The 25,332-nt window shown below is 51.4% G+C and overlaps 1 protein-coding gene across 5 annotated transcripts in view; it reads right to left on the reverse strand.

The window, feature by feature from the left end:
• The window catches only part of IGDCC4 (immunoglobulin superfamily DCC subclass member 4), an 88,367-nt gene that overhangs the window by 50,464 nt on the left and 12,571 nt on the right, over positions 1-25,332 (reverse strand). For 3 of the 5 annotated variants that reach the window (XR_004753591.1, XM_035335982.1, XM_035335983.1), the window contains exon 2: positions 6,189-6,518. Coding sequence is in view for 4 of the 5 variants with exons in the window: in XM_035335982.1 (XP_035191873.1) it covers positions 6,189-6,518 (330 nt within the window). In the remaining variant the exon portion in view is untranslated. Of the gene's footprint in view, positions 1-5,992; positions 6,105-6,188; positions 6,519-25,332 lie in introns of those variants that run through there. The other 2 variants (XM_035335984.1, XM_035335985.1) reach the window with 2 other exon arrangements.

Genomic DNA, 25,332 nt, shown 5'->3' on the forward strand with positions numbered 1-25,332 from the left:
TTACGTGCCCTGTTTTAACCCCAGCGTATTCTCAGCTGTCATTAGTATTTTTCTTTAACTTAAACAGTTATCGCATGTTTAAAGCGACTCATTGCTCTCTGCAACAGTTGCAGACCGAATTCTCCCACCAGCTGTCTGCCAAGTGTAGTTTTACAATTCAATACAAATGGCAACGAAAAACCTTTTCCTGGAAAAGTCTGAAAAATAAATCAGCGTAAGGCCCCAGCTCAGGCAACTGCTTCAGTGTTTTCAAATACACTCTGCAGAGCACTTTAACACAGCACAATTTCCAAGAACTGCGTGAGCTTTTAAGCTCACGCTAGTGTACTTTGATAAACCCAAAAGTTTAAAAGAAAATCCATCAAATGCCAAGAGCACATTCAGGTTGGCACCACCCGAACAACCTCCTCCTGGTATCCTTAATGCTCTTTCCCATTACACTCTTTTCAACTTATGAGTATAAACGAGAGAACTTTGGCAGTCTCTGAAGGGTCAACATGCCTGGAAATGTCACAAGGGGAGGCAGGAACCCCCCTAAAAAGATTAAACCTATCGGTACCTCTGTTCCCTCCGCTCCAAGCCAGGTCTCTTGTTTCATTAAGTGGCACAATCTAAGCTGATAGGATGGAGTCCCAAAGTTTCCAGCAGCTTTAGACCAGCCTCCAGGGACAGGTAGACTTATGCAGCCCATGGTGTGCATGAGCAGCGATGTCACCGTCACCAACAGCAGTGCAAAGGCTCCGTAAGTTGCAGCAGGCAGCTCCTTACTCTTTTTTTTCCCATCTCCTGCATGGCAGCAAGCAAGCACGCTGTACGCAGCGTGCTAGGAGATGCAGGATGGCTACCAAGCCAGGCTTACCTCCACCTATTTTGCTATGAAATACAAAGGGCTACGAAAGGCAGCAATGTTTCCTGTGCCCCCGGGGTTACCCAGGGCAGAAAGCTGTCCCAAAGCGAGGGGCTGCCACCTTCTCCTCCCCATCACCTGCCAGAGCTGCGCCCGCCAGCCTGAAATTCGCTGCTGAGAAACAGACCCTGCCCCGCGCCTCCCCGCCAGCCCCACGCCTGCTGTGCTGGGCTCCAGCCCGGCTCTTCAAAAGCCCAGAGCCAAGAAATGCACCCGTGACGGATTTCTCGTTAGGGTGTGGAGGAGCGTGACTAAAGGGTGACCCTGATTAGGGAGCGCGGCGGCCAGGAGCAGCGAGGCTCCTTCAGCCCCGGCAAGGCCGAGGAAACCCTGCCCGGTGGCTCCGATGGTGGGATCTGGGGTCTGGGCAGCTCTGCTGCTGTCCCCTTACAGCATCAGGGTAGGGCCCGTGGGGATTGCTGAGGACAGGCTGGGAAAGGCCAGCTCTGGGAGCTCTGGAAGGAGCGGCCTGCCCGGCTGCGAAGGCCACACACCGGCTGGTGAAGGAGGGGACAGGGAACAGGAGCCCCATTTGTGAGAACATTTGTTTGATGCAGGACTGAATAAGAACTGCAGATCTCAGCGCTGACAAGGCCCAGGCAGAGCCAGCCTTCCCGGCCAGGCTCACGGCTACTCCACAAGCAGCCCTGCACCAGCCTGGGACTGCACGCTGTCACCCTTTGTCCTCCTCCTCTCTTGTCCCAAGGGGTGCCCGGGTGGGACAGAGGCAGCTCACCCTCAGCAACGTGCCACAGCACCACGCTCTGCACCACTCCACGCTGCCACGTTAAACCCAGCTGGAGCCAAGCCGCGGTGCCAAGGCTCCCAGCCCGGGGTGCCGGCAGCACGGGAAGCCCAGCGCCCTCCCCCTCTCCCCCCGGCCTGATCCGCGCAGGAGGCCCCGAGCTTGGAAAGGCTGCCAGCCAGCAACACTACACCCCGGGCAGAAAATGCTGCCTATGCGAGGAATTCAGCCTTCTGAAACGAGCTTGCTGCTCTCTCCCACAGCGCTTCGCCCCCCGATTCTGCATGTGCTCGCTCCCCGCGTGCTTTTCGTTATCATCGCTCGGTGTTTCTAAGATGGGGCCAACTACAGCCCCCACTGAGACCACATACACGGCTAAATGGGACGGGGAGGCAGCAGGGAAATGTGCAGGAAGCCCTGGGGACGATTTGCCATGGCCCCGCACGGTGGAGGAGGCAGAGACAGAGCTCAGGCTGCAGGGCCAGAGGGGCACAGGACGGGTGCTGCCCAGCAAACCTTTGTGGGGCTCAAACCTGCCTCTGTACAGATGCCAGCTCTTCACCTACTGCAAACAGCATCCGAAGGTCACACCGATGGATGTTCCAGAGCTCATGCAGTTATCTGCTGGAAGTTTTCTGGCCAGAGTGGTAGTGGCAAGCAAGCAGAGACCCCCACCAAGACCTGGCTCCGCACACAGGTCTCCACTCAGCTCCGCACCTAATCCACGAAACAGCATAAAATCCATAAAGTAAATCCTTATGATGAGACCAAATCCTGTTCTCTCAGACACGCGGTGCATCACAGAGAGCAGCTCTCCTCGGAGAGAGGAGCACAAGCGTACACGTGCACTCCTTCCTGCTCGGGCTGCTCCGCCAGCTGCAGCAACACCAAACCTCGCCGTCAGCTGCTGCCAGCACCGTGCGGTACGGGCCCGTTCCCTGCAGGCACAGCAGACGTCTTCATCTGACAGCTACAATTACTGTAATTTTCTAGAACCTCCCTCGCACAAAATGTTTAAGCTAAATTAACAGCTTTAACAAATCTTCGCAAATGTAGTTATTAGCAGGTAGAAAGCTACACCTTCCCACCGCGACAATAACGCCCCTGGTATTTCCACGTGGGGGAAACCTCCAAACCTCACTCCTCAGCCGCAACAGCTGCGCACGCAGCAGGTATGATCCCACCAAGAACCCTCAGTCCCTCCTCCTGCCTCCACCACGAGCTGTGGACGGTGGCACGGGTCTCAGCCGGTGGCACGGGGCGACAACGAGCAGCAAGCCGCAGGGTGTTGTTGTGTCGCACGTTTATCCAGCAAAACACGAGCTGACACGCGGGTCATGCTGGAAGGGAAAGGATGGAGGTCATCGCAGTGTTTCTAGGTTTCCCTGGAAGACGCTGACATGGCCAAGACACTGGGTCACCACCACACGTGGCAAAGCCGCCAGTCACCGCTCTGTCATCTGTCCCACAAGGGCTGCGCTCCCCAGGCCTCCTCCGCCGGCTGTGGCTGTCCCCAGCAATCCAAGCCCTGGCCCAACGCTGTCCTGTGCGCTCAAGGTGACAGGCTGCACCCCTGTCACACGCGTGAACGTCTTCTTGGCAACTCCTACAGCAGGGCTGCCTTCAAGGCCACCTTGATTGCTCGAGCATGGGCAGAGAGCGGTTTTCCTGCCTGTGCACGTAACGGGAGGCTTATGCATTCTGGCAGCTGCTGTCAGACAAAAGAGACATGGGTTTTTGCCCGTTTCACTCCGTTTTCAAAATCACCTCCAGCAACCCACAACTCGGCGATCCCTTTTAGCACTCTGCTGTCACCTGGGCAGCCTCTGTCAATCCAGCCCTCGCCGGGGACGCCGTCTGTCTGCTCCGATCTGCCTCTCCGAGCCTCCCCACTCACCTCAGCCTGACGCTTTCCCTTCCCAGCTGGAGAGCCAGCAGCCCTTACCCATGGAAATGCCAGAGCTTCTGGGGCTACCGGGAGGGCAAAGCTGACTCCTGCACACCTGAAACACAGCGGCCGTGTCCAACGGAGTAGAAGAAGCGCTGACAAGGGCCGCTCGTTTTACTTAGTTCCTGCACGCACCGGTGAACAAATCCTGTAAGGACTAGGCACGGCACGGGCAGGCAGGAGGAGAGGAGTTCATCCCCACCTCTACTTGGCACCTGCCTGCAGGGAAGCCTGGCAGGATGTGTCCCAGTGCCCCCGGACTGCCTGTGCACCGACTGCAGCAGGTGCCGGGCCAGCCCAGAGCTTCCTCGTGGTACTTAGCCTACATGGGGCAAGTCAGTCGTGAACGAACAAAGAAACGACTCCAAGCATGAAGAGCCACAGGAGATGACTCGGTATTATGAATACCAAGTGTTCTTACTTGTCTTTGCAGCACTGAGCAGCGCAGAGCCCAGCTCAGAGCCCAGCTCAGGATCTCCTGCCCGGGGAAGGGAATGCGCTGGGTCAGGAGCAGGGGCTGAGGCTAATAAAGCCTACCTGCTGGTCAGGTTTGCTTCTTCTGCCTCGTACTGGTCAGCAGTGCCCAGGGCAGTCAGCACAAAGAATAACTCCATCCACACGTAAACAACTTTGGGCAGACTGCTGTATTCAGCCAGCAGGGAAAAAAAGCCTTTAGGATCCTCGTTTGCACCAGCTGAATGCTAATGTGGCAAGCGCTTCTGCCCAACCCATAAAAAACATGGCCCGAGATGCATTTCATTAATCAATTCCCTCGCTGCTCTCCCTCTGGGAATGAATATCGTATGTCAGGTGCATTCGTTTGCCACAGAAGCAGCACCTTCCCATGCAGATGGCCGTGAGGAGACGTGAGTACACACAAGGAGAGACAAGCTGGAGAGAGTTCACCTGAAATTCCTCGTTTCTGGGAGAGACAAGTTACCTACACTCCTCTGGAAAAAATGCGAGGGGAAGGGAAGGGTAATTTCAGTCTGCCTCCTGTTTTTGAGAGACCCCCTGGCCTGGCAAAACCTGCAGCTGCTGTCGGGACTCCTGCTTTCTACAGCCATGCTCACGGATGACACACGTGCTTGGCCAGACCTGCGCCACCAAATGTTAAACACATCACGGTGTAACGTGGCTGTCAGGACATCCTCTCTGCACGTTCACCTCCGACAGCTCTGACCAAGTTCAGGAGCACCTCGGCCCCAATTTCCCTAGGTTGGAAACGCATTTCAGGCCTGCAGGGTGCCCTGCGCAGCCGCATCCAGCAACATTTACATAGGCGGCTGTACTAGAGAGAAGTGTTTCCGTGCTGGCATTGTTTTCTAACCTCTCTTGTTTGGGAGGTCAAGGAATCATTTATTGACACTCACATACTTAAAATAGCTCCGGTAGCCATTTCTGCACAGAAAGGAATTTTATTCTTGAATGCTGCACAAAGATTCAGTAGTTCAGATCTTGGAGTGTTGTTCTGAGACTGAACTGAAGACCAGCCTGAAGAGCTCTCTCTTTCATCTCTTCCATTAGAGAGGGAGATTCACCTCATAACAAAGTCCTAACACCAAGTGGAGACACAGATTGTCAGACACACAGACAGACGCGTGTCCCAGCCTCGGTGAGCACTGCCCTTCATTGTCCAGAGCTTCCCCTTGAGTTCAGTAAATTCTTCCTGCAGCAACATCTCAGCAAACCCTCTGGCCCCTACTGCATTCACCTGCTTCCCAGAGCACCGAGTTGTGCTCCTTGTTCACCACGGAGCCCAGAGGAGACGATGGTCTCAACCAACCTGGAGACGGACTGGCTGATGTGTACGGCCAAATCCAGCACAGAAGACCTAGAGCCCTTTCCCAGCACTGGAAAGGTGAAAAACCCCAAAGGCCTCCCTTGGTGCATCAGGTCCCAGCTGCATTCCCAGTCTATCGTTTTCACAAATCCCTGTGCAGACACGCTGAAGCCATCAAAGTCACAGGTGTCACAAACGGGGAGGGCAGCAGATACCCCTAGCAGGCTGTCATGATCTAAGCTAGCGACCAGGAGCAGGGACAAAGGGGAACTTGGACCCCCTGTGTACAGCCCGGCCTGTTTCCAGTGCTTTCTGCCCTCACGCAGCCACCCGCTTCCACTTGCCCATCTCTCATTGACCAACTCTTTGATAAAAGAGCCAATGCTCAGACTCAAGGCAGTGCTCCTCATCTACATTACTGGGGAAATAAGCTCACCAGGGCCTTAGGTGGGGCTGCCAGAGCTCTCAGAGCCAGGCCTCCACCGCCACCTTCCCATGCAGACAGTGTTGACTCGGGGCTTTGAAGCGTTGATTTCCCTGCAAAAACAAGCGCTGGCTTTTGAAGAGCAAGAAGAGTCCTGTTTTTAATTCGTGGCTGATAGCACTTACCTGGGAGAGTCACACAGCATGTTAACATCGGGTCAAGAGAGACGCATCACAGCTTATTTGGGTGCTATCCCAAATCCCACCTACACATCATTAATAGAATTTCACTTCAGAGACATTGTCTTAAACTCTCTGGGTGGTAACGGTCTGTACAAAGACCAGAGGAAAAACAAACAAACAAACAAAAAAACACACTTACTTGAAAATCTGACAGCAGCCGTTTGACTGGTGACAGCCCCTAGGGAGCTGTGAGACACGCAGGAGTAATTACCCTCAGCGCCAGCCCTCTCGGGATATTTACTGTCCTTTGCCACCGCCTGGGACGAGATGAAGAGTGATCCATTCGGAAGCACACGCAGATGTTCCTGCTCCACTAATGGAAACCCATTCTTCTTCCACGTGATATTGATCACCTGCTCAACGGGGGCCAGGTTACAGTCCAAAACCACGGCTTGGTTCGGCTCCAGTATCACCTTTGCAGGACCAGCACTACAGCTCAGCTCCAGAGAATCCCCTTCCAGCAGCCTCCCTGCAAAGAAAAGACAGCGGTTCCTTGGGGCTTGCTTGATTAATCACACCCCCCTTTTATACAGCACAGTTTGTCCACCACACATCTCTCGGGCTGCAAGCACAGCCTGCACCACCTCCGCTGCTCCCCCTCGTGCCCAGCAGGCGCCTCTTCTCTCCACATTAGCTTTTTCCACGCTGGGTTCAAGCAGAGAGGAACAACTGGAAGAAGGTGGCAAGGTAGCAACATCAGCAGACAGCCAAGATGCAGAACGAGCCCCAGCTTCTCCTTCACCTGCCAGAGCTGCCCCTGAGAAGTGAGGGCTCCCTCCCACGTGCCGCAGACCTCAGCCTCCCTGAAGGCTGATCAGCCCTGAGGACACGGCTTAGCACAAGCCAGGGTGTTCGAGCCCAGCTTGGGAACCCAGTGCCAACAGCGACAGCCGGGCTGGAGCAGTGCTCTCTGCCAGTCCCGCTCCAGCCTGAGGCTGCTGTGGCAAGAGCTGAGCACAGGCAGGGTCAGAGCACTACGGGGGTAACAGAAGCCACGAGGCCAGGCCAAGGCCCTGAGATCTAGGGACAGAGCAGCAAACCGGTTCAGAGGAGATGCAGGATGGGTTAAAACGTCCTCGGGGGGAACTGGCAGAAAAAGCTAGGGCTGGGAACCCAGAACAGCAGCATCTCCAGTTCGTGTAGTGGGATTTCGAAGGAAAGACAACAAAAGAATGGTTCAAAACGTGCCCTGCTGCCTTTGGCTGTTTTATCCCATACAGCCGTATCCAGAACGAATGCATGGATGCATTTTCCCCGCTGCACCAGAGGCTATCCTGGCTGCAAACCAGCAGTCCGAGAGGCTGCCGCACCATGTCTCACCCGGATCATGCCCTCGGGCACCCCGCCTGCTGCAGCCGGAGCCCGGCGCGGTGACCAGCAGCCAGCGGAGCTCGACAGGGCTCGGGGCTGGCCCATTTCCAAACCCACGTACTCGCAGGAGAGCTCCACCTCCGCAACAAGGCTCAGCGTTTCCTAAAAGAATATTGCCATTAATAAAATGCATTTGCCGTTAGAGTTCTCCAGAGACACTAAGTCAATGTTAGCTGGCAGCGCTGCTTCCACACACCAGCAATTTCAATCTCTGCTGTGCTCAAACCATCACCATCCACTCTTTTTATGGCTCCGCTCCAAATTATTTTGTCACCGCTCCAATCAGAAATGTTTCCTGCCTCCATAACAAGTTTATCAACACTGGATATGAACCACATGGCTCCCTGCCCGTCTCCTATCGCAGAAGGCTACAGATTAATTTTATAGGAATTCAAACACCCTATTAAACCTGCTACTACCTACTGCTGATAAAAGGGCCGCGCTTTAAAGGTGCGTGTGTTAAGCATGCAATTAGGGGCAATGACACGCAGAATTACACGTGCGGAGAGACGGAATAATTTCGAGGCGTGTGCCGGGAACTACAGGTGCCCCCGAAGGAAGGAGCTCGCCCTGCCCATGCTGGGGGCTCGTTCGGTGCCCACCCAAGCTGATAGGGACAGGTACATGTCAGGCCTGCCCTGACTGTTGGTTGTAGCAGCCGACTGAAAGGCAGCCCCCAGCCACACCATGCTTGTGATCGGGTCTCTCGGTTCGTCTTCTTACACCCTACAGGATGCACATGGGCCCCTGCTCCCCTCCGCGCCTTTGACTGATTCCCTGAGCTCACCACACGAAGCCAGAGATGACCACAAAGTGATTTCTGGAGCCGTCAGCCACCGTAGCCCTGCCAAGTTTCTCTGCCCGGGCCCCTCAGGCAGCACGGGCACGGCTACGGAGCAAGCTGAGGACCGCAGGGAATGCCACCAAATGCCCAATTCATCACGTCTCCTCAGCAAGATTAGTCCTTTGAGGATCACAGCAAGCTACGAAACTCACTCACTGACTCCACAGGAGACCAGAAGTGGTGGGAACAAAGCTGAAAGGCTGCTCTGGGAAGACGCTGCCACTGGGAGCCTTCCATCCAAAACAGCCGCTGCAAAAAACTTCATGAATCAGGAAAAGCGAAGCAGAGAGCAAGTTCCCAACAAGTGCAGGGCTCCAGCTCTCTTTGTGTTCTTCCCCTTGCCTCCTCCTTTAAGCCCCACTGCCAGCAGTGACACACCATCGCATTTTGGACACCCATGGGCAGCCCCAGCACCATGGGCACAGATGCTGGAGGCGCCTCCTCTTACCTTCCTCGCAGAGCTTCCCAAAACATGGGCATCCCATGTGCCATCGTGCACCCAGCGGCTGTCCTCACCCCTCCAGACCCTCCGTGGGCTCGTGCTCCATGCCAGGCCCTCCTCCTCGTCACTCAGCACAACAGCCTGAGTCTCTGTCCTATTTTCTGTTCTCCTCAGACTGCAATTAAAATGGTATTTTGCTGAAAACACTCCTCCTCTTCAAAAGGTGCAGCGAGATGGGGCGGCTGGCTGGCTCAGGCAGCCAGGAATAGAGCAGAGCTCTGCACTGCAGCTTCCTACGCCAGCACAGGTCGGGAGGAAGCAATTATCAGCCTCTCAAACTTCAGTCTTTTAAAGATCAACCTGCTTGCGGCAAAGTAAAAACAGCATCGTGGCAGAAGAAATACTTGTTTTTTTAAAAAAATAGATGATGATGGTTCTATATCCCTAAATACCGCCCAGCTCTTTTCCTCTAAGACAAAACCTGGCCGGATCCCAGCTTCTAGCTGGTATGTTAAAGAAAAAAGGGGCACTTACAAAACTCAGGGCCAGATTGCAGGGCTCACCCACGCCATCCTGATGGGCTGCTTCAGGCCCCTCTCTGCTAGATCAAGAGAGGAGAAAGAACCACTGGAGGGAAATGACTTGAAACTGGACTTCACAGGCAACTGTTCTGCCACAGAACACACCAAGGAACGTTCCTACAGTATGAGCAAAGGATCCCCCACAAAATACTGCAATTCTGGGGGACAGGCCCTGTGCACACAGTTGGAGCAGCACTGCCCAGGATCCAGACCCAGCATTGCAAAAAGCCCCGCTACGACTGCAGCCCTACGACGTCCAAAGAATGGTATAAACTCTCCCCGATGAAGCAAAAAATCCCTTCCAGGCTCTGAAAATATAGGAGGAGGTCTGGTTCAAAACACCGCACTAAATTAGCGAGCCTGACAACGAGATAAAAGCCCTTTCAAGGGAAAGGATCAGAAGGGAGTAAAATTACTCCAAGTGAGATCAAAGACAAATGAAATCAGGAATGTTAAGTGCTTACAGAAGCTGCTGACTATTTCCAACTTTCATTCTTCATCACCCGGTGACAGAACTGGATACGACCCTGGTTGAACACCCAGCCACACGCAGCCTCCTGCTCCCCTTCAGCCCCGTAAGTACCGGAGTAGTAACGAATGCAGTGAAAAGCACCCAGAAGAGCCACCTGCCTCGTCCAGCAGACACAGCTCCTCCAAGGGATGTCGGCAGCAGCACAGAGCTGGGTTTCTGAGCCATGAAGCCTTCCCACTTACCGGTTCAGGTGGTTTGGCTACAGACCTGTGTGACGGAGCTGCAGAGCTCGCTGCCTTTGGCTCCTCCTGCATGCAACTTCAGGCATCGAAGCCCAGCAGAACTCGAGGCTTTCAGCTCACGGATCTCTAAATTGAGGGTCACAAAACCCTGTAGAGCATTCCCCTAGAGAGGGTGACACTGCACGTACCTTCAAAGAAGGCTTTTATATCACAGACGTGCCAGCCCACCAATACCCAGGAATTACCTAACACAGCTGAGAGCGTCTCACAATAAATCTTTGGAAGGCAAAACGGGGAGTGGGGGAAAAGGAGCCAAAAGCAGAGCGGGGATTTGCAGGGAGAGAGGAACAGGGCACTCTGTGTCCTTCCAGGTTCCAGCAGAGCTCATGCCGAACCCCACGAAGCCCAGCAAACTGCTGAGCTATAACGAGGCAGACTGTAGTGGCTTCAAGACTATAAATGTATGTGAAAATAAATATATGTGCACATATGGCTACAGAGAACATATATACATGCACGGCGTTCTGGAGGAACGCAAGTGCACTGAAACGTTAACGTGCCCTGAACTGGAGGGTCTTTGATGTGTTATTCTCTGGCCCCAGCTCTGCAGGGGTGTTTTATTCTCTCCCATGTTGCTAATGCCTGCAATGTTTTATGCGATAATAAATAAATAAAACAGCCCAAGAGAAAAATGTTCTTTTTTCACATCTATTTCCATCACTTCCTCGCTCCCGTTACCGATCCATCCACCTCTCCTGTCCAGGCCCAGTCAAATAAATGGAGAAGTCTCCTGTTGAGCGGCAAAAAAGGAAACGTGGCCTTTTGGATGAACACAGGTTGTGAAATCCTCATGGCACAGAAGTGTCCCCTGCCCTCCGCAGCAGCCCCAAAGCAGACACCTCCAGCCCACGCCTCCCCTCCCAAAGCATCTCAGCGCCCAGCCAGCACCCACCGCTGCGATCTCCTTCCCTTTACATCCGACGGAGGCAGGAAGAGCCCAACTTAGCATCGAGCGAAGGGGAAAGAGAATCAATTCTCTGCTTTTCACGATTACCGGGCTATAAATAACCAGGTGTAGCGCGAGCTCGCAGCACAGCGAGGGTTGACAGATTCCTGACGTGTAATTACTCGGTCAGAGGCAAGACCCTCAGAGCAATGTTTTCACATCAAGATACGCAATGCTCCGAGCCCATAAATCAGGAGGGAGCTCGCACTCGGTGGCTGAGACCAGCACAGAAAACCACTTGCCTCCTTGTACGTACTGTTATTTCCCTTCCCTAGGATTTCAGCACCTAAACTGAGGAGGAAGGACCCAGACAAGTGAGATGCTTGTGGGGAAATTAAGGGTATCGGCAGCAAACACGTCCTTGAGCCCTGTTAGGCAGCACAAGCAAATAAAAGGTTACTGTGCAACGGGAGGCTTTGTTTGGAGGAGGAGGAGTTGTGTTTTGGTCGTTATTTGAAAAACAAAACCATGCTGGCATAAACAAAAGGGGAAGCATTTCTGTGTAAGCCATCGGTGTGTTTATGCCTCCTCGTCGAGCACCTCACACGGCTGCCATCAGCCGATCCACTACTGGGCTCCCAAATGCCTGGGGATCTGTACTGCCTTTCACAAGCTGGTGGAGCAGGAGGAAGCCAGCAAGATTTTGGCACATGTGAGGTCTTCTTCAGGCCTGACCACTGTGCAGCAGCCATCAAGCAAAGGGCAGGCAGCTCCGGGTACGACCAGGCTGCACCCCAACAAATCCTGTTCGATGCATCGGGGCTGAGTCAAAGCCAACGACAGCCTCGTGCACCCGAACACCTGAAGTTTGTTCCATCAGCAGACTCAGTAAAAGCACCGTGACCAAAACACTACTACAAGTGACAGGCCGCTCGATGTTACAGCTGCGGGCACCCACCGTCCTGCAGCAGAGAACCCAAATCTGCTCCCATGCTTGCCCTGAGAGCCCCACAGCCACAGGACACATGGGGTTGGTGGGGACCCTGTGAGACCCGAGGTCCTAAGGCACCTTGGGATCTCCACCAGCCACCCCAGACCCTTCCAACAGACACACGGGGCAGCAATGACAAGGTTTAGACCTTTGCTTCAAGGCAGGGCTGAGCGGGGCCCCAGGACCAGCTCGAGGCCAGGATCCAGCCCAGCCCGCGGACAGCCTCCAGCGCCTCCCCGAAAAAAAACCCTCCAACGCTTCTAACCCAAAACAAACAAAGCTGCACCGAGCCAGACAGGACCCGTTACAGCGCAGGCCTTGGGAGATTAATACTTCACAGGGAGCAAAGTACAAGGGTTTCGAACCTGACACACTTCCAGGGCTGACATCACTTGGAGCTCTTGGCAGCCGGCGGTTTTCCTGGGGAGCCGCGGCTGTGCTGCAGGTCCCGCAGCCTGGAGCCCGGCCAGCCCGTTTCCTATTCCGCGCACATCTGGCACTTTGGAAGCGGCTTGTGCACCTTGCAGAGCTCCGGCCAAAGAAAACCTTCCCAGGAGGAGCAAGGAGAGAGGCTCAGACGGCGCGGGCAGGGCGCTGGTCATCGTGTGTGTTCTGCGGGATGCGGGGCGGTAAGGGAGGGAGGAGGGCTGCTCCCTCCCCGCCGCATCCCGCGGGTGGTGGCAGGGAGTCAAGGCGCAGTTAAAGCCTCCGCGCCGTCGCCCGTCTTAATTTATGTATTTATTTTGGATGCTGAACTCGGGGAACTCAACAGCACAATTAATCTCATTTAAGTGGGAGTGAACAGCACCAAAGGAAAACTGGAGTTATTACTTCCAAAGGGTTTTCCTATCAACAAGCCAACTACTGTGCTATTATTCTGCCGCAATGTCACCTTCTGCTGATGCTCTTCAGATGCTCTTAGAGCCGTAGAAAATCTTTAAGTTCCCATTGTCTAATTCAGAGAGCAGCTATACTTCAGCGTGTCCCCATGAAAGCAACACAAAGCCCTCTTTCTTCTCAGGAACTTTATGCTCTGACAATTAAAAGTCAATAGCTTGGTCTCAGCCCATTTTAGGGCAACTGCACTTGCCAAGTAGCAACCCAGAAAGAAATCTGGAGATCTCAGACTAAGGCTGCACCCTGAGCACTCAGCACCAGCAGCACCAACAGCAGGACCCTGGGAGCTGTGGGGTCAGAAGCCAAAATACGACTTCCATGATCTCTACCAGCACCTGAAAAAGCAGTTGGGCACCTAAATCCCAAGGTTTTCTTTCTTTCTTTTTTTCCCCCCTAGGAAACATTCTTCCAGCCAGCTGTAACGAGACCTGTGAGACGGAGGGGTCAAGATCTTCACGTTCCCTTCCCAATGCCGCCACCAGATGTTACTGGAACTTTCCAGCTTGTAACGCAACACGAGCGAGCTGGAAATAAGAAAGCAACACCTTCAGCCTGTACTCGGCCTCTCTGGAACAGGAGGCTCCTAGAAGTACCTTCAAGGCTGCTGGAAAGATCATTTTCTTAGCACTTGATAACCACGCGCAGCTGAGCGATCCCAGTGCTGAGCAGTCCTTGCCAGTGGGAGACAGGCCTTACCCTGTTCCTGCACGTACGCAGGCCTGGTGGTTTATTTAATAATGCACCACCTCCCACTGCTGCGGGGATATTTATCCAGACAGCAGCAAGGGACTCTCAGATCATCCCTGTCACCCAGCAGAGCCCAGCCTTGAAAGGAGCAGCCGGGTGCCTGCAGCACTCTGGCACCATGCAGGCTGCCCCTGTGCAAGGGGTTCGGTACGGTGCCGTGCCCTGCACACCCTGCACGGAGCTGCTGCAGGGCCCCTCGTGTCCCCGAACATGTAGGGACCCGGGGTGAGTGCTGTAGGGTGAGCATGGTCCTGTGGAAATGCCCAGCAGCTGGCTGGTCCCACCACCTAGGCTGGTCTCAATGGCTGCAGAAGGACAACAGCTCTGGAACTCCATTTCAGACATTTGTAGGATGGTCTCAGCGCCTTGATCTGAAGCTTTAGGAGGGTCAGGGTCCAGACATTCTTCTGAGTGCGGTGCTACCCGGGAGCAAACATCCCCAAGCCCTACTAACTGGATCCATCCAAGCAGGCGAGCCGTGGGGTCCCTGGAGAGGTGAAAGCAGCCCAGTTACTGCAACAAGCCCAGCGGAGGGAGCACACTGCCAACAAAAATACCCTCTTCCTGCAGCTCCGCTTCACTTAATTATAAAGACCTTTGCATCTCACAATTCTTTACGAGGCTTTGTGGCTTTGGGACATTGATCCAAAGCCATCCACTTCATAGCGGTCCATTATTATATTTTCACATGTATACAAAGCCCTTCCATTTAAAAGTTAAATTAATCACAATTTATCGATTTGTTGTAGCAGGCTCTAAACGCAACTCTCCCTAAAGAGCCACGCTGGGCAGGAGACCCTTGTCTTTGTTCTGTTCAAACTCCCAGTTAGAAACAGGAGCAGAAAGGATGGCATGAAAAAAAGACATTATCTAAAACAAACGCAACGCCACATCACTGCTCACAGACCATATCCGAAAAGCTTGATATTATCGTCTAAAGCTGTAATTAAGGTAAATAGGTTAATGACTAGATTCACTTAGATAAAAGCAAAAGCTGCCGAAGCCCCGGGTAAATGAGTATCTTTGAGTATAAATACCACACGCCAGGCATCAAGGAAATAAAGCAGCAGCAAAGGTTTCCATCCAAGTGTTTTTAAGGACGCTTCCGATGCCCCTAATGCTGAAGCCGGCTGCAGCTGCTCCTTTTGGCTGCCCAGGACCAGAGCGACCAACCCATGGTGGATGTCCCCTTGCTCACTCAGAAGTGGCCCATTAATGGCTAGAGTTGACTTCTACGAAGGAAGAAATGCTTTCATGCTTCTGTACAATCATCAGGTTTGCCAAAGCACCTTATCTACACATGATGACTACCAGACAGGGATAAATGCAAAACCAGCTCTCAGCAGAGCTCAGTTTCAACAAGGTTTGTGTTATTCTAATGTATCTCCTGCAAACAAATGGTCCAGAAAGATGAAACAAATCAATAGCAGTAATAATTTATTCATTGCGTTGAATTGTCAATGGCAATCATAATGCTGAAGTGCTTGACTCTTTTGTGAAGGTTAAGCCTTTGTTATTTTCTTCTCTCTGACCTCAAAAAGGCTTTTGAAGTGGCAGCTGAAGTCAAGAGGAGGCCAAAATCTAGACCTGTTAAGCCAAGTCTTCTTCAGGTCCTGTCCCCACTACTGGGAGCAGCCCCAGGCTGCCCCTGCTCACAGTAACAGCAGCTGCAGCCTTCCTTGCTCCGAAGGACAGTTACTGAAGTGCCAAAGTTAAAGGCTAAAACCCCTGAAAACCACTTTGCAATCCCACATTGCCTAACCCAGGGAGGACTGAGCTGCTTCTGCCCCTTTCCCACCTGCTCCGTGCCACGCAGTGTACAAACATCTCTGCAGAACCCTCCTCCTCCTAGCTGTCATCCTTCTCTTCTCGAAAAGCCAAGGAGGAACAGCTGAGACCATCTCCGCCGAAGCTGCCGCAAGCGTGGGACGCACGGTGAGCTCAGGACAGGGCCTCGGCTTCGCGTTCATAAATTTACAGTGTGGAGGCATACTAAAATTACAAGCTTGAACAAACACACTGGAACAATAACGCATCAGAGTCCCGTAATTGGGCCCTGAAATACACTTACCGAAAAATACAGACCAGCTGCAACGTTGGAAATGCTCCTAATGCAATCCAAGGTAATTATTGGTAACAGACCATCAAACAAGTGCATTAATATGCTCTGATCAGGGAGAGAATCAGATGGACAGTCTGGCACAGCAGCTTGTACCTGCAAATTATGTAAATTATTTGAAAGAGCAAAGCCCCAAAGCCCTAGAAACACTAACTGTAATGAAAGTTATTAAATGCTATTTTTGCTATCGGCTGGTGTTAACATTCTAAGGCCCATTTGCCGAGGTAACTGTAATTTTGCTGCTGAGCAGCAGGCCGAGCTGAATAAGCCTGGTATTTGCCATTTTAAAGGACTCCATCAAGCTAAAATGACTGGCTCAGATTTGCATGATTTCGTGGGCAACATTTAAACGCATAACTACTTTTGGCATTTTCTCACTGATGTTAGAAAGGAAATCCAGTCAATTGGGTTTTGTTAGATGCAGAAGTTGCTGTTTTTATTTCAGGCATCATCTACGCGTTTGATCTGCGAACATCACAGGACACTCTGCACCGATCTCCTGGTACAACGTTATCTATTTTTGTACTTGAACTATTTAAGTTCAGCATATTTTTAGGATATACTTTCATCTTCCAACACTTGAGAAAGCTAAAAACATGCAATATGATACAATCTTCAGTATTATGCCTCCTGAGAATAGTCACTTAACTAGAAACTAATATTATCAGCTAAAATACACAGAGATCCTTCACCTATGGGCTATAATTAAAACTCCAAGTACATTTTGTGGCTGGTTTCCTCTCAGTGACTTTATGACTTAAAAAATAAATAAGAACACAATAAATGAAATAATATTCAGCTCCAACAGTGAATATTTCATCTGTCAATTCTTCATTACCCTACAGAGCAAAAAACAAGCATCACATCCCATTTCAAACCTTGGGAAAAAAACAAATCCAGGCACAGAGGAATGAAACAACATCCCCACTGCAGGGCTGAAACTAGCGCCAAATAGACCTGTGTCCTCTCTGCCAACAATGCTTTAGCCTCTGCACCTCAAGCGGTTTCAGGCAGAATCCTAGAGTCATTAAGGTTGGAAGAGACTTTCAAGATCACCCGGCCCAACCATCACCCCATGCAGCCCTGCTGCAGAGTGAAGCAACATCCTGGCTTTCTCTACTTTTGAAGACTGCCAGATCTTGGGCCACGCTTTGTAATTTCCAACGCAGGACACCATTTGATCCCAAAGACCTTCCCAGCTCCGAGGCACGGGCACAAACCCGGCAAGCGCCAGCACGGTCCCCAGGGGACCACGTGGTGCAGTTCAGCACCCGCTTTGCTTCCCAGCAAGGAGGTGATGGTGAGCATCACCACGGAGTGCAAGACAGCACGGAGGCAAAGGCAAGAAGAAGGGTGTGCTACAGGAAAGGAGGACACGAATCCTTTGACTCTGCCCTTGCTTGGGTATACGAGGCCTGCAAAGGATGATGATGACAACAGCTGGTGTCATTTCTCGGCTGTCTCCGTCCACGCTCACCAACCCTGCACCAGGACGCACAGCTCCATTTGCAGCCAGCCGGAAACAAGGAGCACGACTGGAGGCAGCGGGGAAACGCTTCTCCATCACGTGCACTTTCCCCTTCTCAGGCTCCGCTTCCCGTTGCCTCGCCTGTCATTAAAAGGAACTTACACCCCGCTGCCGACGGATGCGGTGCGATCAATACAAACAGCCCTGAAAAGCACGTGGAAGCACAGCTCAGCAGAGATATTTACGAGTGCAGGATACCGCAGACCAGAACAGCACCAACTCTCCCGAGTATTTCCACTATTTACACTGAGATCAGAAAATTAAAATGATATTTTACGCTTAATGGCTCAAACAAGACCTGTGAAGTCCTTCTCGCGGTCCCATTTACAACAAACGCCAATGACAGAGCAGCAGATGGTCAGAAACACTCCCCTAGAATATTCAGGCGATTCAACTTGAATCTGTGCCCAAATCATTTAACTTTAATGGATTCTTTCATTAACAACCAAAGAAAGGGAATATGGTTGCCAGGACATTAAAATCACTTTTTCAATTATACTGTTATAAAATCGAACAAATTAGCTGTAATTCTTAGCTGAAGCCTAAATGGAAGCGCGATTTTATGAAAGAAATGAAAATTGATTTGGATTAGTGGGCATCAAGGGCTTTTTAAAAATTAACAAGATTCTTATGACTTCATAGCATGGATGGATTAGCTGGAGGTTTCACTGCCCCGCGTTTGTTACCTGCCAAAGCACTGCAGCTGGCTTCACAGCATTTGTTACAGCAGGTTTTAATTAGACTAAGGGAAAAGGATGCAAAGATTGAAGCTGGAACCAAATTTCTGGAGAAGCTGGGCGGTGCCTGAATTCACCCCTTGGACCTGGCCCAGCAGAGTCTTGGCAATAAGGAGGGAAATCAGAACCTCTGAGCTTTAGCGCGATAGGGACTGCAGGCTGGATGATTTTGTTTGGGGCGGTCTTGCTGTAGGATCAAGGCAAAACTGCATTAGATGCTCCACAAAAAATAAATATCGAGCCCAAGATGCTTGCTGCAAAGAGCTCGCAACCTTAATGCGGACTATTTAAAAAACAAAACAAACAAGCAGGTAAGGATAGCCACAGAAGCGTGATTACGAAATAATTCGTAAAGAAACCAGGAGCTGTAACATTGGGCAAAGGATACAAGGGAACTGAAGAAGGGAACAAGAGAAATGGGGTCAACCTAGGAAGGAAGAAAAATGGCCTTTGTATTGCGTATTAATAGCTTAATGAACGAGACATTCACTGAACACAGCTTACAAGGATGCTGCAAACCCAGGAGTCCTAAGGTATGTTTTAAAGAGCCATCCTCCTGCCAGGAAATGTAAAGATTGAAAACCAATCTGGAGACTTTTATATCTGCATGGGACAGAGCATGGTTGATTTTTTTTAATTAAAAAAGAAAAAAAAGGAAGGTGGCACTACAATCCTGCTCTGAGCACTAAGTCACAGACGGGATGTTGTAGCACACCCCAAACATCGCCGGGACGATGCGGTGCCGAGAGCACCTGCCAGCTGGCAGAACTGGCCTCGGTAAGGTAAATGCAGCAGAACATTTCAAAACCCTTTTCACGAACTCTTGCAACACAAAGCACTCCAGATGATTCCCCCTTTATGAGTCAGCACTTCATATTTAGTTATTTCCACTCTTTATTGCAACACAGTGGTTGACAATTTGCATCAGTGAAAGCTGGCTTGGAAAGTTCATCTTTCTTTGGACAATCCTGGATCTTCCTTCTCTGCCATATTCCCGATTTGTCACCCCCGTATCTGGCTCTCCGATGTGTCACAAGGCGGGATTTTTCAATATATACAGAGCTATTCCCTTTGAGCCAAGCCTTGCAACGTAACCTGTGGTCTCCATGTGCTTGTTTGCAGTTTGGGATGTAAGGAAACAGAACAACACGTGCTCATACAGAACCTGTCCAGCTCCACCTACCTTCCAAGTCGTTCAGGGGTCTGAAAACCAGGGGACCCCTTGGTTTTCTGTTAGAACTGACATGGCAGGACTTGGCCTAGTAGGATAGCAACCGTGTAGGCAAGTAGAGCAGTTGGAAGTTAAGAGGTTTTATCTTATCTGGGGTAGCTACTTGCAAAGCTTTCAGTTAGAGCACTTCGAGAGAGGACACCCCCAGATGCAGCTATCACTGCCAGTGATCTTCCTGCAAGGCAAAGCAGAACTGGCCTAAAGCAATGCTTTTTTTTTTTTACTGCTCCACCACTGCAATGGAATAGGAGCACGCACACATCAAATTACCGTGCTTTTGCTGAATGGCAGCAAATGCCAGGGTAGGGAACAGTAATTTCCAGCTAAAAGCGCAGGAGCTGCCTGACCCAAGCTGCCTGCCACATCCAACCAGCAGAGATGAACACATTTGCCCATACCTGTGAAATCTGGGCTCCCAAGCTCGTGCTACTCACAGGTAGAAGTAGGCAGAAAGCTGTGCACACACAGCACCTTCCTGTAGAGCAGCAGGAATTTAACAGTGCCTACGGGGGCTTCTGAATACCCACTTTGATTGTCTACGAGAAGAAGCTTATTATTATTGTAATTATTAGCAACAATTATACAACTATTATATATGTTAATATATGTCAACAGAATAAGGATATTAACATATTCTCTACAGGGTATTCCACAGAATTAATGAGATGTGGTAATGAGACTAACCTCTCTGACATCTCGCTGCTGCTTATTTCTAAGCAAGCTACTGAATTCAGCAGGCATCTGCTCCGGCAGAGCACCAGGGCTGCAACTCAATACCTGTAGGTCAAAGGGACACGGATGCTGATGAACGGAGTTAGTGCCTTGCTCGGGGCAGCGATGGAAAAGGCAGGCATGCATTTGCTGCGGGTACCTGTGCTAGAGAGCTAGCACCCTCTTCCACGGGGGCTGGCAGCGAGTTTTGAGCAACCACATCTCACACAGCACCAGCTGCCTGCTGCAGTGAATGCCAATCAGCCCCCGAGAGCTCTCTGCCATCGCCACGTTAATTAAAGCACATCGCAGCGCTGGCCTTACCTCCAGTCCCACCTCTTCGCAAAGACCTTCAGACCTCTCAGAGGCTCTTGTCCCTGAATCTTCCTATGATTTTTGCTCATTTAGAAGCAATTGTCCTAGGAAAGCCAAGGGGGGAAGCTGATGGGGCTCCTGTACCTCATTCAGCCTGCGAGCCAGACAGCGCTGTCAAAGGGCAAAGAATACACTCTGGAAACAAAACCTCTTTGTTCCTCTAATTTTGTTCCAGTTAAGTCAGTTCAGCTGTTCCATACAACCAGTCAAAAACATTCAGCATTTCCCAAAGTATTTTAAGACTTCAAAGTTGGAGGTTTTATTTTGACGGTTTTAAACTGCACAGCTTTTTTTCTTTACGGATTTTTTTTTATATTAAAAACAAAGCTGTTTAATAAATTAAGCTTTAACACAACCACTGCCGCTCTGCTTTTATCATGGCTCCAATTAAAATACTGTTTCTTGAAGACATCTAATGGCTTCTGAGAAAAAAAAAAAAAAATCACAAGGGTGTTTCACTGAGAATGTTTCCAGTAGACTCCATTTGTTAAAACTTGTGATTAAAACCAAACTCTGAGTACAGCAGGCTTAAAACTGGGACATTTAAAGTTTGCGCAAGTTGCTGATCTGAAATCAGGACTTCTCAGCCTTAAATGAACATATTTACACTAAAAAAAAAAAAACAAACAAACTGGTCTCTGGGTCCATTTGTGCACCTCCCACCTCAATCCATGTCCACTGCTGTGGTTCCTCGGCCACAGTAGAGCTGCAGCAGAGGAAATCAACCCTTTGGAAAGGTCTGGGGAGGGTCTGTGACCCCAGAAGAAGTGGGGAACAGCTGCTGTAGGCACACGAGGGACCTCACGTGCCCCTATGTGCAGGTAGACGCTCGCAGCTACCTGGGCGCAACAGAAGCGGTGGCAGGGGAGAGAAAAAGCAGCAGGCAGCAAATACGTCTCCGGCATGCGGCGACGAGGAAAATGCAGGAAAAACATTATTTAGAGCAGCGCCTGGCAGCTCGGCAGACAGGAGCTGATCAGGAGCAGGCTGTTCCAGAACAAAACCTTTCCGCATAACCCAGGCAACAGATCTGACCTTTTCATCTACAGAAAGCAGTCAACCCGCCGCTGAACTCATTAACGCGGGAGCTCTGCCCCTCAGAACTGTTTTGTTAGCAGTCTCGGGGCCAGGCCTGTGTTGACACTGATCGCCTCCTGTCAGGAAAGCGCTGGAACAGCTCGGGGACGAGACCTGTGCTGAAACCAAACCTGTCTGAACTCTCCCCGCGTAACGTGAGCTTCGCACACTTGTGCTGACGCTGTCCCGACGCCGACCGGGAGCCAGGCAGGCAAGCGAGGAGCTGGTGTCTTCAACAGCAAACAAAAGAGGGTTATAAAAACTAATTAAGCTGTTCGAGCTCATGCCCGCGCTCCCTTCGCTTCCAACCGCCGGGTGTGATCGCAGCTTTGCGAGTACACCTCCGAGGGCTGCTTCCGAGCAGGGCTGGGTTGGACGGGGCTCGGCACCATCACGGTGCCAGCAGCTCAGGCCCTAATCCCATCGTTGGGAGGCCAAAGCTCCGCTCGCACAGTTCACGGCGCGGCCCCCAACCAGCTGTGTCAGCACAACCGAGGGAGCAGGATCAAGCAGCCGTGGGGAGGGAGCTTTTAAGCCGGCGACGCTGCCAAATGCTTCATATCACAGCCCTGCCTATTTGCATTTCTGCCTTGGGCCCCATCTGTAGCTTCCCATCCATGTAAAAGCCATCCCCGGGGAGAAGGAAGGCCACTGTCCATTTGTTCAACACATCTCAAGCGCATCCAGTTTCAAATGAGCTAGGTGGTAAAACCCCTAACGCTAATCTTTTCGGTGAGGTTCTGAATCTCTTGTCATCTGGGGGGGCAGAGGAAATCAGAAACTGAGCCTATAAGGCAGGTCTCCAAACGTAGCCTCAGTTAAATCACTTTTCAGTAACACATAAGGAATAAAGTATCTTCAGAACATGGTTACATCCTGTTCCAGAAGCCTTAATGGGCCATATTTTTAGCCCAGGAACAACCTGAAAGCCAGCACAGACATACTGCAGCACTGAAACTATGTCACTGCAAAGCTATTTCATTACCAGCCACAGCTCTCCTCGCACAGAATTTCTTCCATGAGCCCAAAGGAGCTGCTTCAGAGTTTTCCAGCGAGCACCTGGTACAGGGCAGCCAGGAATGAGGCTGATTTACCATGCAGGAGCTGAGAACCAGGAGAAAGAAACCAAGAAATGCAGGAGATCGGTCCTTTGAACAAACAGGGCTCAGCAGAGGTCACTGCAATGACTTTGAACTGGAGGAGGGCCAGGGTACTGTGCAGGCATCTGTTGGAGATCCCACCCAGGCGCCAGGCAGGCATCCTCAGGCATGTGCTGACTGCAAGAGCAGGGCAAGCAGGAGCTCAGGCTGCGACCACACATCCTCTTGGGCTCCCGGTACCTGCAGCAAGGAGCTGCCCAGCACAACCAAGGAGTTAACGCTGCACTCGAGTGAGCACAGGGTGCCAAGGAGCTCTGCACCAGCCTGTGCTCCTCCGGGAGGCCTTTCCTCCTGCCCCCCAGCCTTTTTGATTTAGCACGACTCAAAACAGCTCTGGCAAGGACTGCAGACTGGGCTGGGAGCAGCTAAACATCTTCCTGTTCCAAAGGACTGCAGATCAAAAGCCTGTCCTTGAGAAGCCCACAGAGCTGACAGCACCAAATAAGCAGGAGGTGATGTCGGCAGTCCGTGTTTCACAGGGGTTATAGTGTGGGTGGCAGGCAAACCTGAATCTCAAAAGGGATCCAGAGACGTCAGAGCCAGGTACCCCAAGGTCATTTCTGCTCACACCGAGGGATCTGAACAATTCAGCAGCTCCTCCAGCAGCTCACCCAAGCCCTGGCCCTGGCTTGAACACTGCTGGGGACTCCTCTGAGGCTCACAAAGTGCAGGCTAGCTGCTCCTACCCTGTCCATCTGATGTCCCCTGGAGCAACGTGAAGACAGGGCTGGGGATAGACACAACCCCAGCCCGCATCACACATAATTCTGGGGGTGGGAAAATCTGCATCGCTGTCCTCTTCCCTCCGAAGGGCAAACAGGTCACAGGGATGCCCTCGGCAGATGCTGGGAAAGCTGAGACCCTTTGAGGTTTGTCTGACGCAGAGGGGCAGCATGAGACTTCAGTGGCTCTCAGCCTGTGGAGAGAAATTTTACCTTGCTTTTCTGAAAGCTGCTCCTTCCTGCGTGATCCTGGAGGAGAGCTGGAGCAAGAAAGCACCCACATGGTCCTTATCTCCCTCATTAGGAGGGAAAGACGTTGCCTAAGAATCTAAAATTGGCTTCTCCTCGGAATCAGATGCAAAGCTGTCTCAGGAAAGGTATGTTATCTCCCTGCAGCCCAAATCACTCCAGTGTGATACAGAATAATAAAGCCATTAGTACTGCACCATCAGACTATTACACTGCTGTTCTACATGGCAATAAGTTAACAGTTCCTCACTGTTTGCTTTAGGAAATCTATTCCTTGAAAGGTCTTTAAAATTATGAACTCTTGCTCCAGTTTGAAAACATAGGTGTAAGCAGGGATTCCTGGTCTCTAATGAGTCCCATTCCCCTACCAGTAAACACCAGCTCATAGGAAACATCTTTTTTTTATTGAAAGTTAACCGCAACGTGGACGTTTTAAACAAAAAGAAGGTGGGAGGCTGAGGGGAACAGGCAGATTATGTTTTCCACTTCCATTTTGCCTTGTGTCTAAACAAACAGCTCCCAACAGCTTTGTTTTCCAAACCAACTTTCTCCCAGCTGCTGCCTGGAGCTATGGAAAGGGAAAGCCATACCCAGAATGAGCAAGGATTGCTTGACTTCCACACTCACTTCACTCAGCACCCAGTGTCGTGGACATGCAGCCACGTGGAGCATTATTAGGAAGAAGCCACAGCCTTGCAGAGACTGGCTACAAAGCAGTACAGGAAGGGTTCAGTCAGAGCCCCCAAGCCACGCAGGGGGGAGCCAGCATTTTGGCAAGCTTCTGTTGCAGCTCACTTGCCACAGGACCAGACCTGTTGCCTCCCATCCAACCACAACACACATCAGCTTGGAAGATGACTCTGAACCCAACAGCTATGGTAGAAGACCAGAGAAAACAACTCTTCCAGATCAGTCACCTGTGGCATCTGAGCAACAAGCTCCTACCCTCAACGCTTTTAGCTCGGGATCTTGCCTGTTCCCGTAACATAAGGGCACCATGAAGACACCCACAGAAAATCCAACAAATCGTGCTAGGATGGAGTACATCTCATGTTTCTGAATTTTTCATGATTTTAAAGATCAAAGATCTTAATCATTAAAGATCCTTCTCATCCCTCTGCCTTCAAGTGATGATCAAGGCATCAATTCCTTTCTCCCTTTTTGCTACGCCGGGTTATTCAGACTGGATCTGATTTAGAAGCTCTGCCAGCACAAGAGACGTGGCAACATCGCTAAGGCTTTTAGGATAGGAATAGCAAGTTAGTAGTATTTTGATGCCTGTTCTGTTCAGATAGTAAAGATTGCTTGTATCTGACCGTAAAGGGAGATATGTCTCTGCCAGTCTGAGATGAGGTGCCCATACAAAGCTCTGTCACAGCCCTTGCACACACATCACTGAAACTTCCTCCGTGACCATCCCACGGCACAGAGCACAGAACTATGCAGCAACCAAGCAGTTGTCCCACAGACAGGGACAACGAGGAGCACTCTGCAGCAGCAGCTAGACACCGGTGTTGACAGAAGACCTCTGAGAGAACCGCCAGCATCCTCAGCACTCTGCCCCAGGCAGAGGGAAAGGCCCCAGGCCATGGCCCAGCCAAGTCCCCTCCCTTCAGCCCACCTTGCGAGCAACGAGGTGCATCTACATCCGAAGTGAAGGTTGTGCTGCCCACCTCTGTGGCTCCAGGATCCTGCCTCAGCTCCCCAAAACTGGCCTACAGCTGCCTTCTTTTGGGAACACCCACCTTGGTCTCGTTCCTAAAGATCGTTTGCGAAATCGCTTCGTGCGGCCTCAGCGAACGCCTCCTGTCCCCTCCCTGGGCGTCTCTGGCCATCTGCTG

This window comes from Oxyura jamaicensis, chromosome 10 (genome assembly GCF_011077185.1).
Source record: "Oxyura jamaicensis isolate SHBP4307 breed ruddy duck chromosome 10, BPBGC_Ojam_1.0, whole genome shotgun sequence".
NCBI classification, from domain to species: domain Eukaryota; kingdom Metazoa; phylum Chordata; class Aves; order Anseriformes; family Anatidae; genus Oxyura; species Oxyura jamaicensis.